At 40.2% G+C, this 16,827-nt stretch overlaps 1 protein-coding gene across 8 annotated transcripts in view; it reads right to left on the reverse strand.

Moving 5' to 3' along the window:
• Positions 1-16,827, reverse strand: part of LOC134540263 (aryl hydrocarbon receptor nuclear translocator homolog) — a 286,817-nt gene that overhangs the window by 128,408 nt on the left and 141,582 nt on the right. For all 8 annotated transcript variants that reach the window (XM_063382917.1, XM_063382914.1, XM_063382916.1 and 5 more), the window contains one exon: positions 4,121-4,201. In XM_063382917.1, the coding sequence (XP_063238987.1) occupies positions 4,121-4,201 (81 nt within the window). The remainder of the gene's footprint in view (positions 1-4,120; positions 4,202-16,827) is intronic.

Genomic DNA, 16,827 nt, shown 5'->3' on the forward strand with positions numbered 1-16,827 from the left:
GGGTATTCCCCTTGTGTCTATGAAGGTTTTACCTGGGCCCGAGTTTACATAGATCTAGTCTCGTATTCAAGACGGGTGGAGTCGGTAGTGGCTCCAATCGATGCCATGGCTGGTCAACCCCGCCGAACAAGGCACACGATGCATGCGTGTAGGCTTCGGCAAAAAGGTCCCTCCCAAACCCTCGAGGGAAGCCGTCATTTCACAGACGAGAGAGCTACACCCGAAGTTCCCCGAAGTTCATGCTCGCTTTATTTTTTCCGTTCTCAGTATCTTTAATGTAGCTATCCTAACCAAATCAACCGTCCACAATGTTTTAAAGTATTTATAATGCAGCTAACCTAACCTAATTGACCATTAGTTATCATTGGGGACACCTGTATTTCGCGAATACATTTCGTATCAAGGTATTTCACAAAATACTGTAGCTTTTTCTAAGAGTCATGGCCAATTGTGAGGGTGCAGCAGTACGGTGACCACATTCTCATCGGCCCACGTCAAGAGCGGGACGACACCTCTCACCGACCTCAGCCAAATAACCACAGGAGAAAAGCTACAGTATTTTGTGAAATACCTTGACACGAAATGAAATCGCGAAATACAGGTGTCCCTAGTTATCATGAGTTACAATGAACAAAAAAAAAAAAAAACCGAAGATGCACGATCGGGAGTTTGGCTCTCTCGCCTGCGAAAAGATGGCTTTTCCCCACACAGAAGTACACACCTGGCCCGAGTCAGGTCAAAGGGACAACAGCTGTGTGTCTCGAAGGACTGCCGGCGGCCCAGAGAAGAGAACGGGAACAGCCTTGCAATTGGTTCTTCCCGAGGAAACAATCCGTCACACAATTAGCGGGGGTGTCTGTCCCGCGCGGAGAAGAGAGGCCCGCGCGACCAAGACGACGACGGGTCCTTACCACAACGCCGAAATACCACAACGCCGAAATACCACAACGCCAAAATACCACAACGCCAAAATACCACAACGCCGAAATACATTAACCCCGAAAAATATCATTGCAGGACTGCCACAAAGGTTAGGTTAGGTAAGGTTAGCACACAAATACATTCAGTTGTTTTTCATTTTGCTCCTGTGCCACCCCCCCCCCCCCTCCCGCAGCAACATTTTTTCGGCGTTACTGTATTTCGTCGTTGTGGTAGGTACACAGCAGTTTTCTAGCTGTCGGCGTTGCGGTCAATTTGGCATTCGGCGTTAAGGTATTTCAACGTTATTGTACGTTCGGCGTTGTGGCAACGACCCTATCAAATTTAGCGAACATACGGGCGTTTAGTATTGAATTTAATTTGGGGAATTACTACAAAGGTTAATTGTAATAATATCTACTGTAATATAGACAATAATATAAAAAGGTCTTTGAAAACCTATGAAAGTGCGATATCTGTCTTAAAAAAGAAGATAAATTTTCTCATACTAAGACAGGGTATCACACAGCATGTGGTAATTTTTCTCTCGTCATTACTACTAGTTCGAGCTAGTTCTTTGGATTTAAAACTGTTCCCCTTTTGCATTTATTGTTCTGTCGCAAATATACCCAACAGATATTTACCAACTGTTATATAATGGTTCTAAAAGGTCGCGCCGGTATTATCACTTACGTGGCATTTCTCCAGCAATTACGTGTCTCAAATACCTGTTGAAAATATATATGACAGAAAAACAAATGCAGGAGAGGTATAGTGTTATAAAGTTCTAGAAATAGCCACTAGCTAATAGTGAAGACGAGGAAATAAAAAAAAAATAATTAACACAGCATGTGAGACCCTCAAAAAAAAATATATATATATATATATATATATATATATAGCGAGAGAGAGAGAGAGCATATAAACTATTAAAACCAAAATGTTTTTCCTGATCAATTTAAATCATCCAGACTTTCGTTCTGTAATGTTTTCTACTAGTTTTAAAGGGTATTAGGCCCCACCATCATGATTTTTTTTTTGCTGTATTTATAATTTTGGACTATTCATCCGAATTTTTCGGCATGTCAAGGCGTAGATCATATTTCCCAGACTTGCTATGTCTTGTTGCGGCCTCATGTTCACTAGCAGGCTCTATCTAGTCTGTGGGCGCCGCGAGGGAACAACTTAGTAGTTTTCGCGGGCGGCTATAGAGGTCATGATAACCACACCAGTTCACAAGTGTTGACCTTAACAAGCAGCCAAAGCTAAGTCCTATGCCATTACGAACCAAAAAAAAAATAATAAAAAATTTCAAAGCAGTTATGAGGACTAAGAGCCTATGATGTACATTCTGTATTGCACAGACCCGAACAAGTCCGAATATCTACCTTCGGCCAACTTCGTCAGTTTTTTGTTTATTACTTTACAAAATTGTGGATGGTTGGTTATGTTAAGTTAGTATAGCTACATTAAAAATACTGTCAAATCATTTTAATGCCGACGTTGGCCGAAGGTAGATATTCGGGCTTGTTCGGGTATGTGCAATACAGAATGTACATCATAGGCTTCCTTCCCCATGAGAACTGCCGACAGAAGTGAAAACTTAAAACTATTAACAAACAGCTGTTATTTTTGGATATCCAAATTAATTGTTTGATCTTAAATTAAAACTTGTAAATCGAAGTAACTATTATTAATATTAATAATAGAATTAAGAAAATACAAATGTAATTTCAAATAAGAAATACTAACTTTGTAAAATATAATTGTGTAACATAAGAAATTATATTTTTTATTAAAAAAATTATAGACTATTTCGCAATTTTTACGAGAAAAAAATTATCACACAACAAATTTGTTTTATCACGTTAGTAAAATAACTCCTAAATAACCATAAAATTCGCATTACATATAATAACTGTAGGTATTAAAAAAATAATGATGTTCTTAATTTTTAGCTTATATTGCTACAAAGACTCCGTTTTCTTAGTTATTCAAACTATATATCTGTATGAAAATATTAATATATTTTATACTCACTTTTTTTACTGCACAGTAATCGTATACTTAAGTTTTAAACTGTATGTAAGCTTTTGGACATAACGCCATTGCTAAGTACTTTTTCTGTAGAAGAAAACTAAAAAATACCCCAAAGACAAAAAAAAACAAATTAAGCAAAAAATTGCTGTTGTCAACAGGATATAAACACCACATAATATCCACAATACTGTATCCTGTTGACAACAGCAATTTTTTGCTTAATTTGTGTTTTTGTCTTTTGGATATTTTTTAGTTTTCTTCTACAGAAAAAGTGCTTAGCAATGGCGTATGTCCAAAAGCTTACATCACGTCATGCACTCCCATTGGACAAATCTTACAAAGATAATAATTAAGATTTAAAATAAAAAATTGAACAAAAAAACACAATTTGAACAGATATAGTGTTATCGTTAACACGTTAACGTGACCATGTCGATGACGACTTACGTGAATTTACTCCCTATACCAAACCTTCCCGTAGAAGTTTTCACTTCAAAAAAAATTAGCAACGAAGCTTGTTGCAAACTATTGAGACATTGAACTCCTGCACTCTATATTACGTATCGATTGTTTGACCTTCTTTATGTTATTCCCTGTGGCAACACTGTTCAAGTTGGCCACTGTGCAATTGTTTTGTTATTCTGTTGTTTTTTTTTCCGTTGTTTTTTCCTTACTCGCTGGTAGAATATTCATCAATGGTGTACGGTGACGAAACTTTGGTTTACCGAATGAATAAAGTGTCTGTGCAATTACGAAATGTTTACAACGCGTATCAGTAATGCGTAGAGACCTGCGAAATTCGCGATTTCAAATCCCTAAAGGATTAGACTCCACGATCCTCTATGCACTCGTGCAAATTACATCTGCTGATTGGTTACCGACTCGTAACACCTGTTGACTGGAATGATCGTGATTCGCTATATTCTTCTGTAAAATATTTTTCATTGGCCCCCCCAGAGTCCTTCAGATAAACTGTGGCCCAATCACTGAAGCAAAATAATGTCAAAAGTGCTTGGACTCTTATCCTGTCGCGGAATGAATCCGCGAATTTTACAGGTCTCTAGCAATGCGCGATGCAAAGCGATAACCCAGTCCATTCCTTAAAACCCAATACAAACGGCGTGAAGACACTGGGCGAGGGCGGGCGGGAGTCGGTAGTTACCTGGCAAACCGCTCCTTGTCCTGTATGCTGTCCTCCTCCATGCGGGTGTACTTGCTGCCGCTGGGATCGTCCTCATCTGACCTGCAACAGCGGAGCCCAGAGGTCACGAGAAGGAGAACACTCTGCCACTGCCACTACTCGCGCGCGCCTCTCTCAGCACCAGCAACACCTCAACTTGATGTTTAAGCTTTCGGACACACGCCATTGCTAAGCACATGTATGTCTGTAGAAGAAAACTACAAAAAAAAAAAAAAAAGACAAAAACACAAATGAAATTAAGCAAAAAAAATTGATGTCCACAGGATATAAACACCAAATAATACTCCATAACAGGAATATGGTCAACAAACAAAGAAAACAAAGAAAAAAGTGGACTAAGAGAACGAAAAAACCCCCACAAATGATGACAGCACAAAAATATTGAACCCGAAAAATATATATATTCCTGTTATGGAATATTATGTGGTGTTTATATCCTGTTGACAACAGCAATTTTTTGCTAAATTTGTGTTTTTGTCTTTTGGGTATTTTTTTAGTTTTCTTCTACAGACATACATGTGCTTAGCAATGGCGTATGTCCAAAAGCTTACATCAAGTCATGCACTCCCATTGCACAAATCTTTCAAAGATAACACCTAAACCTCGGTAGCGAGCTGCTGCACGTGTTCTCGCGTTGCAGACACACTCCCAACACGAGAACTCTGAAAAATAACGCACGCGCAAATTCAGAAATCACGTCGTCGTTCACAGACAAGGGTATGCAAAAACCCGGGGGTAAACACGCACGGAACTCCTTAAATCAAGGTATGTCCAAATTCAAGTACAAAGCTATGCACTTACCACTCTGTGTTGTACCGGAGTAGTTCGAACGTGTACCATGTTAGGCCTCGACAAATAGTATTGGCTAACCAAACAGGATGTTGGCATTAATTTTTTTCTCTCATAAACTAATTCCATCCTATATTTTAGCTAAAAGTAGTAAATTTCACAAACACTGATTTTATGGTGATCTATTTAAGTTTCCAACAATTTTTCCTCGTAAATTACGATCGGCAGATGAACATGTAATTGTAGAAACTTCTTTATAAACCTGTGTATAGGCCTATCTACGTATGTTTTCATTTTAAATATAAATATTGGTAAATAATAAAGTTAAAATAATTTTACGGGTCTTATGATCATTAAAATGTCATATAAAACCATTTTTTTTTTAATTTCAAAATAATGGCGTTTATTTATTTGGAAGCACACGAGAAGCGCACAGATTCGTTTACTTGCGTTCATGACTACTTCAATTCCATTTTTGGACAGTCCTCTTATTTTCACTTCAACAAACGAGTACAAGAACGTACAAGTGTACATATTATACTTAGGTGGAATCGGTCTCTGCCTTAATACGCTTAATGATCAGAAATACTTCAACAACAACGTGGACAGCGTTTAGTTCTGACAGATAGCAATTTCTTACTCAGCTTTGCAGTATGCGAGCACGCAAGGAACTAAATCTTCGGTCAGAAATCAACGGGTGGTAATATAATTACTTCAACAACTTTTTCAAACAGGTATTTTTACACGAGCGACTGAAAACAGCTGCTCGTGTTTGGGGCCTTATAATACGGATTTGCAAACTCACACAGTGACAATAAATTATTCAGAAACAACGTGCTACAGTTTGGTGTTTTTTAAAGTTGCGTTTTTCTCGTCAGAAAAACCTACTGTATTTTGGAAAATGCATAACTTCTTGAGTATATCTGCAAACGAACACATTTGCATAATTAAACCATTGATTTAAAATGTACACCTAAGAAGAAAAGGTCACGCCCATGGTTTAGAATTTATTACTGCGATAAAAATAGAAATGCATATTTTTCATATTACAAGTATTGGTTTTTCCCCCCTATATTAGATTTATAATGAGCATTGCTCATGCGCAAAATATAGACGTATAACCTAATGTTTAATTTTTCAAGAAATCGTCACTTTTTCGTGCTTTATTCGTTACTATAGTCACCGAAGATGCCCTACAATCAGAAACACATAACAGTTTGCAAAAAAAAAAAAAACACGCACAGTCTGAAACAAAATATATAATCACTAGCGGGTCCTAGTTTTGCTTGTCCGGATTATTAGAACTGATGCTTTGCCAGAATGATTTTCACGCTATTTCGACTTGTAACTTACATGAGATTAGATTTATTTTAATTTGTTGTTAAACTAATAAACTCTGAACTAATGTAGCAAGTAGTAGATTATCTCTAGTTAATAGAAACTTATAATACTCAAAATATTAAAACCGTGGAACAACAGGATATATACAAAAACCATAATACATACATTTATTTTGCATATTCGGTTAAAGAAATCTCGACTTTTTTAAACCAATTAGTACTCTCTTGTTAGCATAAATTCAGCCAAATAATAAAACTTCTCAGGCTTTTAATATTCCGCTTAAGGGGATGCGTCCTATTTCAGGTCAAAAGTTTATATTTACAGCAATTTCAGATAAACTCGTAGACTTTTTCAAATGTTTAACTTTCACGAAACGAAAAATATATACAGCGCATACTTTTTGCATAATTAGCTGCCAAAGTTACATTTTTAACGTTTTTGGGTTGTACAAATAAGGAGAATTTAATTTACTGCAGAACTGAAACTTTTAAGGTTTAACTGCAATGCCACTGGCTACTTCAAGAAATGGTTTGAATTTCTTTCAGAAAATATTAATTAATTTTACCTGGCATTCTCAAATTTGTTACGATTTTGACAGCCAAGAAACATGAAATGAGTTTTTTTTTGTGATAGAAATGCAAACCATATCATGAAGTAGCCAGTGGCATTGCAGTTAAACATAAACCGTTTCAGTTCTGCAATAAATTAAATTCTCCTTATTTGTACAACCCAAAAACGTTAAAAATGTAACTTTGGCAGCTAAAAAAAAGTATGTGCTGTATATATTTTTTTCATTTCGTAAAAGTTAAACAATTGAAAAAGTCTAAAATTGATCAGTGATTAATATAAATATAAAATCCTGACTTGAAAACGGGAGGCACCCCCTTTAACAGCATTTCGCAAACGCAGCAACGCCATTACCAACGAACCTGTATTTCCGACAGAAGAGGTTTCGGCGCTGCTCGAAAGAACAGAACAGCAGCCAGAAGAGATAACCAATCAGCCAAACACAAAGCTGCGGGCGTTTATCTTGCAATGCGAGCGAGGGTAGGCGAGATAAATGAGACTTGTAAACACTTGCGTCAAATATTTGACGGGGCCGGGAGCTAACAAACGTGATCCCGGCGGTAAACTCCGATCCCGAGGAACGCCAGTGCGAAAATGGTCCCGTTCCTGAAACTGGCCCGCTAGGGACAAACGTTTGCAAAACACATCTGCGATACAACTAACCCGACTTCTTAGTGATCAACTTTTCAAATCCACCTTACTTTAAAAAAAAAAAAAATTGGTTGTCTGTAAAGTCGGTTTACGGACAATAGTTTAACATGACAGCGTCATAACAAAACATTGATGAAATGATTGATCCAGAAGAAAATGAAATATCATATTCGGCCTGAGACTGAGCCGTAATAGGTTTTTGCAACCAAACCATTTAGGCATTAAAAATATTATATTCTTTGAGGAAGAATTTTTTTAAATTTTTCTATTTTTTGTATGATAAAATCTACCTCTGCATACTTTTATGAATAAAACTGAATCATTTTTATTGAATTATCACTATTTTGTATGGATACAAAGAAGGAGTGGAATGAAATCTACAATTTAATTAATAAATTTACTTTTATTTGCATTCATTAATTCAAATATATTTATTACTTTGGAAGTGTCGCGCGCGCCGTATTTATTTTTACAAGTACAAAAAAAAAAAATAATTGCAGCGGCCGGGTTTCGATCCGTCGACCTTTGATTTGCTAGTCTGCGATGCTAGCCGCACTACCACGAAGCCTTAATGGAAATAATTGTTTCAGATGTTATATATATAAAAATTTTGTTTTGTGTTGTGGAAGTTTTAAAATGTATTTGAATATTCAACATTACTTTTAAATAACCGTACCGATTGTGCTGAAAATCGGTGGACGATCGTTAAATTACATAATATTAATAATTCAAACGACGAACATATGATTGAAAAGTCAAATCGATGGTTGTTCCAATCGAGTGGAAGAGAGATGCCACGCATGCGTACAATGAGCATGAAGAGAGATGCCACGCATACGTACAATGAGCATAACAGGACACATCCGTAGTGGGACAATGTGCGTTACGGGACACTTTTTCGTGCGTGCAGCCGGCGTTCGTCGATTTATTAGACGTTGTCACGTCAAAAATAATTAACGTATTTTGAATTTTTCTGAAATAAAAAAAAAAGAAAATCCATTCTTCACCATTGTCACAGCTGTCGTAGTTCTCTCAACTTCCTTTTTTGAAGTCAAAACTGCTACAGGATGGTTTGGATAGGGAGTAAATTCATGTAAGTCGTCATCGGCATGGTCATGTGACGTGTTAATTTTTTTTTATGTTTCTAGGATCAAACTTAATCTATTATATTTTTTAAGATACAAGTTTTTAATTTTATATTTATTTTCCAAGAAAATTTTAACGTTATTGTGTGGTAGGTACATATTGCGAGTATTGGATATTTTTTGTAGGTAGTTAAGTTGAGGTTATGTTTTTTTGTTTTCTTTATTTTTTTACGACGTGAATTTCTTCAAATGTCAGGTTATTGATTTATTAGAGATAATGTTGATTATTTGTAGATTTAAGTTAATATTCTTTCAATGAAAAAAAAAATTTATTCTAGTTTTAAAGTTATTATTGGTAGGGGCAAAATTTATGGGTTCGCGTCACCAACATGCTAGTGATATAATACCAAAATCATTTTCTTGCGTACATTTGACGTAGACATGATTTCATATTACACAATTAAAAACAAAATCGATTTATTAGACGTTGTCACGTAAAAAAAAGTTTTTGTATTGTAATACAAACTGTGTAAACCAATATGGCGTTTTTCGGTCCCCAATTCTCGCCCGTAACATACATTAGCCTCCAACCAGTCTAGGCATTATTTGTATATCCCGCTGTCGTACAAGTGTCCTTCAACCTTACAAAAACTATTAGGTCAAGGGGTGACTTTCGAAAGATTGCGAGTTAGTGGCCCGAGGTGAGAGACATGGTGTTCGTGTGTGTGTCAGTGAGGCGGGATGATAGGCGCGACGCTCGCTGGTGCTTCTAGCGCGGTGTCTCCTCTGGACTGGCGCGCAGTCTTCTCGTCGTGCACAGGACAACTGTGAGATCTGAGCGGTGACCATTATATTATATTATATTATATTATATTATATTATATTATATTATATGGCGAAGAAATGAAGATAAAGGCATGCTTGAGTGCTTCCAAGAATCTCGTGCTTAAAAATTACTCTGACAAAAACGAGTTTCAGTCATTTTCACTCTTCTAAAAATACAGTTTAGAAACGGAATAAGGGAAAAGAACTACTCATTTGCCCTCGGCGTATCCTTGAATGCTTTTTCTTGGTAAACGTTCCGTAACACGTATCCAAGTTTATCCCTTGATCCTGACGGCATGATCCTGTATACATTGATCCAGTGGTACATATTTCTCGCTGTTTTAATTAAGTACGTCGAAAGATTATGGATACAACAAAAATTGTGACCTGACAATGAATTATGATCGTATTATCAGACGAAATAAAAATCCACAGTTTAATTTTTTTTAACTTTCTAATATTGTTTTTGATGTGATATTTTAATTGTGTCCAGGATCTTTTTGATGTACTGAATTAAAATATCAAGCATCACGTACCGCAGGCTCAATCATACAGGATCAGGGAATGAACTTGGATACGTGATACGGAACAATTACCAGACACCACTCTGGTAGCGGGAGCACTGGTTATTTCTGAAGCTCTGCGCCTCTGAAGACCGGGCGAACGCCTAGCGCATACGCCGCACGATAGATGGAAGCGCGGATGAAAGAATGATGGGACAAAGGTTTCTGACTGACGGGAGGCGCCAGGAGGAAGGGAGGGGTAACGGAGGAACAATATTTGTTCAAGGGGGCAGCTCGACTTATCGAAGAACTGACTCGCCCGAAACAGCAGCACGCAACAGCAACAAAAACACAAGTTCGTGTTTACGAAATGCCGCGTCCCACACACCCCGCCCACTGACTCCCAAATCAAGCTCCGGACAAAAACAGCGCTCACGGCCCAAACACAAAATCAAATCCCTAATGTTTTTTTTTTCAAAATGTTCTTAACGCAGCAAAACCCGTAGCACGAATGCATGTGCTTTGTCAACACTAAGGGCCGCTCTTACTTGGGCATACATGCTGCGTGCAGAGCTTCAAAAAAATCCATGCGTTTTGAAAACGGCTCAGGATATCCGAGTGGCATCTGTTTACGAAAGGCATTCAAGAATACTGTTACGGACGCGAGAGGTAAATCACTACGCCAGGTGCCTGGCGGTCCCGGCTGACGTCACGTGTGTATGTCTTCGGACATTATAGCGGCCCAATCATGCCAACCCCCCCCCCCCGGGCCCACGCTCCTACCTACCTATCCCCTGGCTGCCTGAGAAATCCGCGTGGAGTGGCGTGAATGAGCGCCGTTATTCTGGATGCTTCGAGCGTCGGTTCGTCCCGAGGTGACGCGACACATCACAACCACTCCAGTATGTTCCAGAAAGACTGCCAAGGGTATAAAAGCGGCGACGCTTGCCTCCGCGGGAGTTCAGACAGTCCCGAAAAGTGCGAGCTGAGTGAAGTGCGAGTTCCGCGAGAAGGACGAGAGTGGAACCCCCCCCCCTTTTTTTTCCCCTCTCTGGCAAGAGACGCGGACAGGTGCGAGGTGAGGGACGAACCACTGTTTAGCCTAGCTCCAGTGAGGAGTGCGAGCTGTGGACTGGACAGATACGTACGTGATTAATGAACAGACAGTTTTAAGTGCGGGTGATTTGTGAACACGCATTTAGTGTTGGTGATTTAATTAGTAATGTAACTATTAGTAGTAAATAAAACTGGATAAAAATTAATTGGGAAAGCCTTACGAGCCCGTTTTCCCCACTCTGAAGGCGGACGAGTGTTTCTGTTTCCGGATTTCCTTTTCAAAATGTATTTTTTATTGAAGAGTTAAAATGACTGAAACAAATGTTTTAAGAATTTTTATTTTGCGTGAAACACCAGCTACAATTTCTTAAAAGCACTCAAGGGACTTTCGTTACGCCTTTATTTCATTATGGTTACCACTCAGATCTCATAGTTACCCCATGCACGACGAGAAGACTGCGCGCCAGTTGGCAGCCTTGCGCTTAAGGGCGATACCGCACTAGAAGCACCGGTGGGTGTCGACCTAATCATTTTTGCCTCACTAACAGAAATACACCCTGAGTAGGCAAGCATTAAGGCAAGCATTAAGGCATTAGCCTTTATACAGCTGCGGTATGTTTAGCTAACCAATTGTCGACCAGAGTGACTACATAATTTACAATTTTTAATGTAATTAAAACATGAACAAACATGGCTAACAAGTACTCGGCTTCTATTGGTCGCACGGAGCAACGTAAACGGGGAAATCTTAAGCATCGCCGAGTCCGTCTCCCGTCTGCGTTCCGTTGTAGAACGGGCCTTAAGAAGCCCGCCTCGTCAGGGGTGTATGTGTGTCAGTGAGGCGGGATGATAAGCGCGACGCTCGCTGGTGCTTCTAGCGCGGTGTCTCCTCTGGACTGGCGCGCAGTCTTCTCGTCGTGCACAGGATAACTGTGAAATCTGAGCGGTGACCGTAACATTATATGGCAGAGAAATGAAGATCAAGATGTAATGCAAGTCTCTTAAGTGCTTTCAAGAATCTGTACCGGTTGTTTTACGCCTAAAAATTACTCTGAAAACATGCGTTGTAGCTATTTTAACTCTTTTAAAAATACAGTTTAAAAACTTAATCCAAAATCAAAAGTACTTTTCGGCCCTCAGAGTACTCTTAAAAGCTTTTCTTAAGCAGACCCCACTCTGATATCTAGAGTGGTTTTGAAATCGCGTTGCTTTTTCCTGAAGCCCTGCACACCGTTGGTGGGCCCGGGTGGGCGGGGGGCCTTAAGACGGATCCCACGGAACACTTCACCATCGCGTCTGCTACTTCCACAGTGCACGAAAACGCAACAAATGGCAAACCAGTGAGACTGCATTCCAAGGTTACGAAATGTTAAGTTTTAAACATTATAATTATGCCTCGAGATCATATCACGGGCATAATTTACCATTTTTAATGTATTTAAAACTCGACCAAACATGAATACCACGTACTCGGCTTCTATTGGTCGCGCACGGAGCAACGTAAACGGGGAAAAAAACTTGAGCATCGGCGAGTCCGTCTCCCGTCTGCGATGCGTTGCAGAACGGGCCTTAGTGCCTCGAATGCTCGGGGCGACGGAGGCGCCCCCGGGGGAAGTCGTCCGTCAGCGCGCGGCGGGGCCCGCCGAACTGCCGGCGCGTGACCATCCGCCAGCTGCCTCGACGTCCGCGAGTCGATACATCACCGCGCTAACCGCTGCTCGCCCGCAGATACCGGATTAGACCGGCAGAGCGAGTGTGCTGCGGCGTGTCTCGACCTCAAGGGCTCCGCCTACCCGGGCACGCACACACACACGGTGTGCAGAGCTTCAGGAAAAAAACAACGCGATTTCAAAACTACTCAAGATATCCGGATGGAGTCTGCTTACGAAAAGCATTTAAGAGTTCGCTGAGGGCCCGAAAAGTACTTTTGATGTCGGATTAAGTTTTTAAACTGTATTTTTAGAAACGTTAAAATGGCTAAAACGCATGTTTTCAGAGTAATTTTTAGGCGTAAAACAACCGGTACAGATTCTTGAAAGCACTTAAGGGACTTGCATTATACCTTTATCTTCATTTCTCGGCCATATAATGTTACGGTCACCGCTCAGATTTCACAGTTGTCCTGTGACGACGAGAAGACTGCGCGCCAGTCCAGAGGAGACACCGCGCTAGAAGCACCAGCTAGCGTCGCGCTTATCATCCCGCCTCACTAACACACATACACCCCTGACGAGGCGGGCCCCTAAAGGACTCCCTCCTCCTCCACCAAACCACAACAATCAGTCCAGCTCCCAGTTCAGACTGCTTAACCCCGTGCAGACACGATCAGTCCAGTGCTTGCAGTTGGATGTATCGTTTCGTCGAAGAATTTGGAACAAACTTTGGATGTTGCAGTTTTAGTCAAAAAAAAAAAAAAAAATTATCAAAGCAACCAAAGAGTATAATTAAAGAAGTTTGCCACGACACTCAACTGATGGACTGATTCTTTTGGACTAGCAGCTTCGAACTGGCGCGAGATGCCATCCCCGCAAAAGGCAGTTGGGACTGCGGACTCTCGTCATTAGTTCATCAGTCCATTAGTTCCGACTGTTAAAGTGAACTGTGATCGCACGTGTGCAGATTCAGATTGTATTGTATGTACACCAACCACACACAGTTGTTCACAGACACCGTAGACAGGACAGAAGTGGCACACACAAGACGGGGCTATTAGTAGAGACCTGAAAAATTCGCGGTTTCGATGACCTCCAGAATAGTCTACACGGTCCTCAGTACACTCGGGCAAATAACGCCAGTTAATTGGCTGCTGAATTGTGAGTCGTCTCAACTGGTTTGCCCGTCAATCGTTTCTTCTTTGGTTGAGGGGTTTCTCATTGGCCCAGAGTCGCCCAGACGATCAGTGAGCCAATAGCAAAAACAGATTAAAGGTATACGCGTATGAATTTCAGACTACCGCGAAATGAATCTGCGAATTTTTCCGGTCCCTAGCTATTAGCAGTCGGGCAGGGATCTCCTGGTCAAATCGGGCCACTGCGTCTAGTGAGTCTGGTGAGTCTAGTGATAGGATGCATTGCCGTGACGCGCCCGGAGGGAGGGGAACGCCCTTTAAGGCGTAACGAGTTTCCGCCGCCTTGATACGAAGGCAAATATCTCTCCCCCCAAACCCTCCTTAACCCCCGTCCTGAACATCGGACGATAAGTGACGGGTAAACACGACCCCGGAGGCAGCAGGGAGGAGGAAAGAGGGTGAATAGGAAGTGGGAGAAAGCCCTTCATTGGCGCGTGCTCCGACACGAAACACAGCAGCCACCAATCGCGTGCACGCAGCCAGCCAGCTCCTTTTATCTTCGATTCGCCGAAATTTCAGATCCTGCGTTACCTAAATCTGAATAATTAATCAATTAATTCGAAGAATAAAAGCTCTGGACACAGTTGGATGTGCCACTGTGCCTGCTAATTGTGATGCTTTTCGGCTGTTCTATAAGCGTATCAAAAATTAAATAAAATGTGAAGCCTACCTTGTAGATCTCTCAAAATACTCTCCAGGTTCATACGTGAGGCTGCGAGATACACTGCTCAATCTCGCCAGTGATTACACAAACCTCATCCGCTCATTTACATGTGCAATGTCCGTAACCACTTGTATACCAGCTGTATTCCTGTTTTACGTTCTTTCAACTTTTTAACCGACTTCAAAAAAAGGAGGAGGTTCTCAATTCGACTGTATTTTTTTTAAGCTATCACCTTGTGTTTATGTTCTTCAGTAGTGCAAAATGTCTTAATTTTTAGTTCTTGAGCTATTAGTAGAGACCTGAAAAATTCGCGGATTCATTTTGCGATAGGCTGGAATCAAAATACGTGTGCCTTTTTACTGCATCAGTGATTGGGCCACAGTTTTTCTGAATGACACTCGGCCAATGATAAACCTTCAAGAAGAAAAAAAGTATCGAATCACTAGCGTCCCAGTTAACAGGTGTCACGAGTCAGTAGCAAATGAGCAGTTGTAATTTTCCCGCGTGCATAAAGGATCATGGAGTATATTCTACAGGTAATTGAAATCGCGAATTTTTTTCGGTCTCTAGCTATTGGTTAGTGTTAGTTCAGCATCATTAGTTATTGAGTATGATAGTTGTGTTCTAGTGCGGTTAAGAGTAAGAAAAGGCTAAAAGCCTTAACTTCGTCATTAAGTCAGTAAATAAATGAAACAAACATACTTTACACCTAGCCCGTAGCCTGATCACAACGCCGTATAAAGGGGGTAGTGACTGTTCCGCCGATATTTACGTACGGCAAATTCTCTCGTAGCAGCTGGGCGTGCACGGGTTTGATACGGTTTTTTTTTACGTTCCTTTCGCGGAGAGATTTTGCGAGAGAAATTTTTTTTCTCCCCCCTCTTCTTATACCTCGGCTCTGAACCATCGGCGATGTTTTACGCAAATAATAATAAAAAAACCTCTTCCCGGGACGACGTTGGTTGTTTCCCCGGCCTGTAACGGCAGTTTTAACGAGCTTCGCCTACAGGCAGTTAGCAGTAAGCATCCCGACCTGGCGCAACGTTCATGGAGCGGTCCGCGCGTTCAAACTTGCGATAACGTTCCGTTATTATAAAAACGGCGGGCGCGTCTAAGAGAAAAAAAAAAGTAAAGGTTGAGGTATATGAGGAGGGGTGGGGGAAGGGGCCATCAGATACACACGCACACACCACGCGGCCCTCAGGAGCAAACCGTAGCCTTTTACGATCTCGTTCGCGCGGATGGCAATGCCTGGGTAACGAGGTGACTAACAACTTTTTAAGAGCTTACTGCAGTGTCGATGAAACGACAGAGGAAAGATAGATAGAGAGAGGGGGTGGGATTTTTTTTTTTTTTTACGTGACAACGTCTAATAAATCGATGAACGCCGGCTGCACGTAAGAAAAAGTGTCCCGTTGCGCACATTGTCCCGTTACGCTTTGTCCCATTACGCTCATTGTACGCTTGCGCCGCATCTATCTCTCTTCCACTCGATTGGAACAACCATCCATTTGACTTTTTCGAGGCACATTAAACTTGAAACACTCTCATTCGTTTCCTACTTTTTCTATCATCGTCCTATCCTTAATAGATTAACACAGATTGGAAGAAGTTAAATAGCAAACATGTATAAAAGTTATAGTTAAAATAATCTCTTCGTTAAAGTAATAGACATATTTGAATTAATGAGTGCAAATAAAAGTAAATTTATTAATTAAATTGTAGATTTCATTTCACTCCTTCTTTGTATCCATAAAAAATAGTGATAATTCAATAAAACATGATTCAATTTTATTCATAAAAGTATGCAATCATTTCATCAATGTTTTGTTATGACGTTGTCACGTTAAACTAGCGTCCGTAAACCGACTTTACAGACAACCAATTTTTTTTCTTTTTTTATTAGAAACACAAGAGTTTCTCCTGCGAACTGTAAGTGACGACCTCTGCATTTCAGGGAGATGGAAGAGAAAGGAGAGGGGGACGACGATAAAGTAAACGCAAAGCAATTAACAAAATAATACGTATAAATTACAACACGTGGTGAGATGATTTAAGTAATTTTGTTTTCGTTGACCGTGATATCAACTGTAGTTAATCATTCCTAAACAATTTTTATTTTTAAAGAATAGCAACTCAGGTGATGCATCTGTTGATGAGGTATATGGCTTATGTCAGAACACAATCACATAAAAACTGAAAATAAATACTATATTTAAACTACAACCTATTAAACTATAACCTTTCAATGAATACGCATTGTTAGTATGTAGGGAATCGTTAGTGAACAAATAGAGCATCGTAGTCCCTTTCTAGTGACAGCCCCCTAATCCCGCCGA

The sequence above is a fragment of the Bacillus rossius genome, chromosome 16 (assembly GCF_032445375.1).
Source record: "Bacillus rossius redtenbacheri isolate Brsri chromosome 16, Brsri_v3, whole genome shotgun sequence".
Classification (NCBI taxonomy): Eukaryota; Metazoa; Arthropoda; class Insecta; order Phasmatodea; family Bacillidae; genus Bacillus; species Bacillus rossius.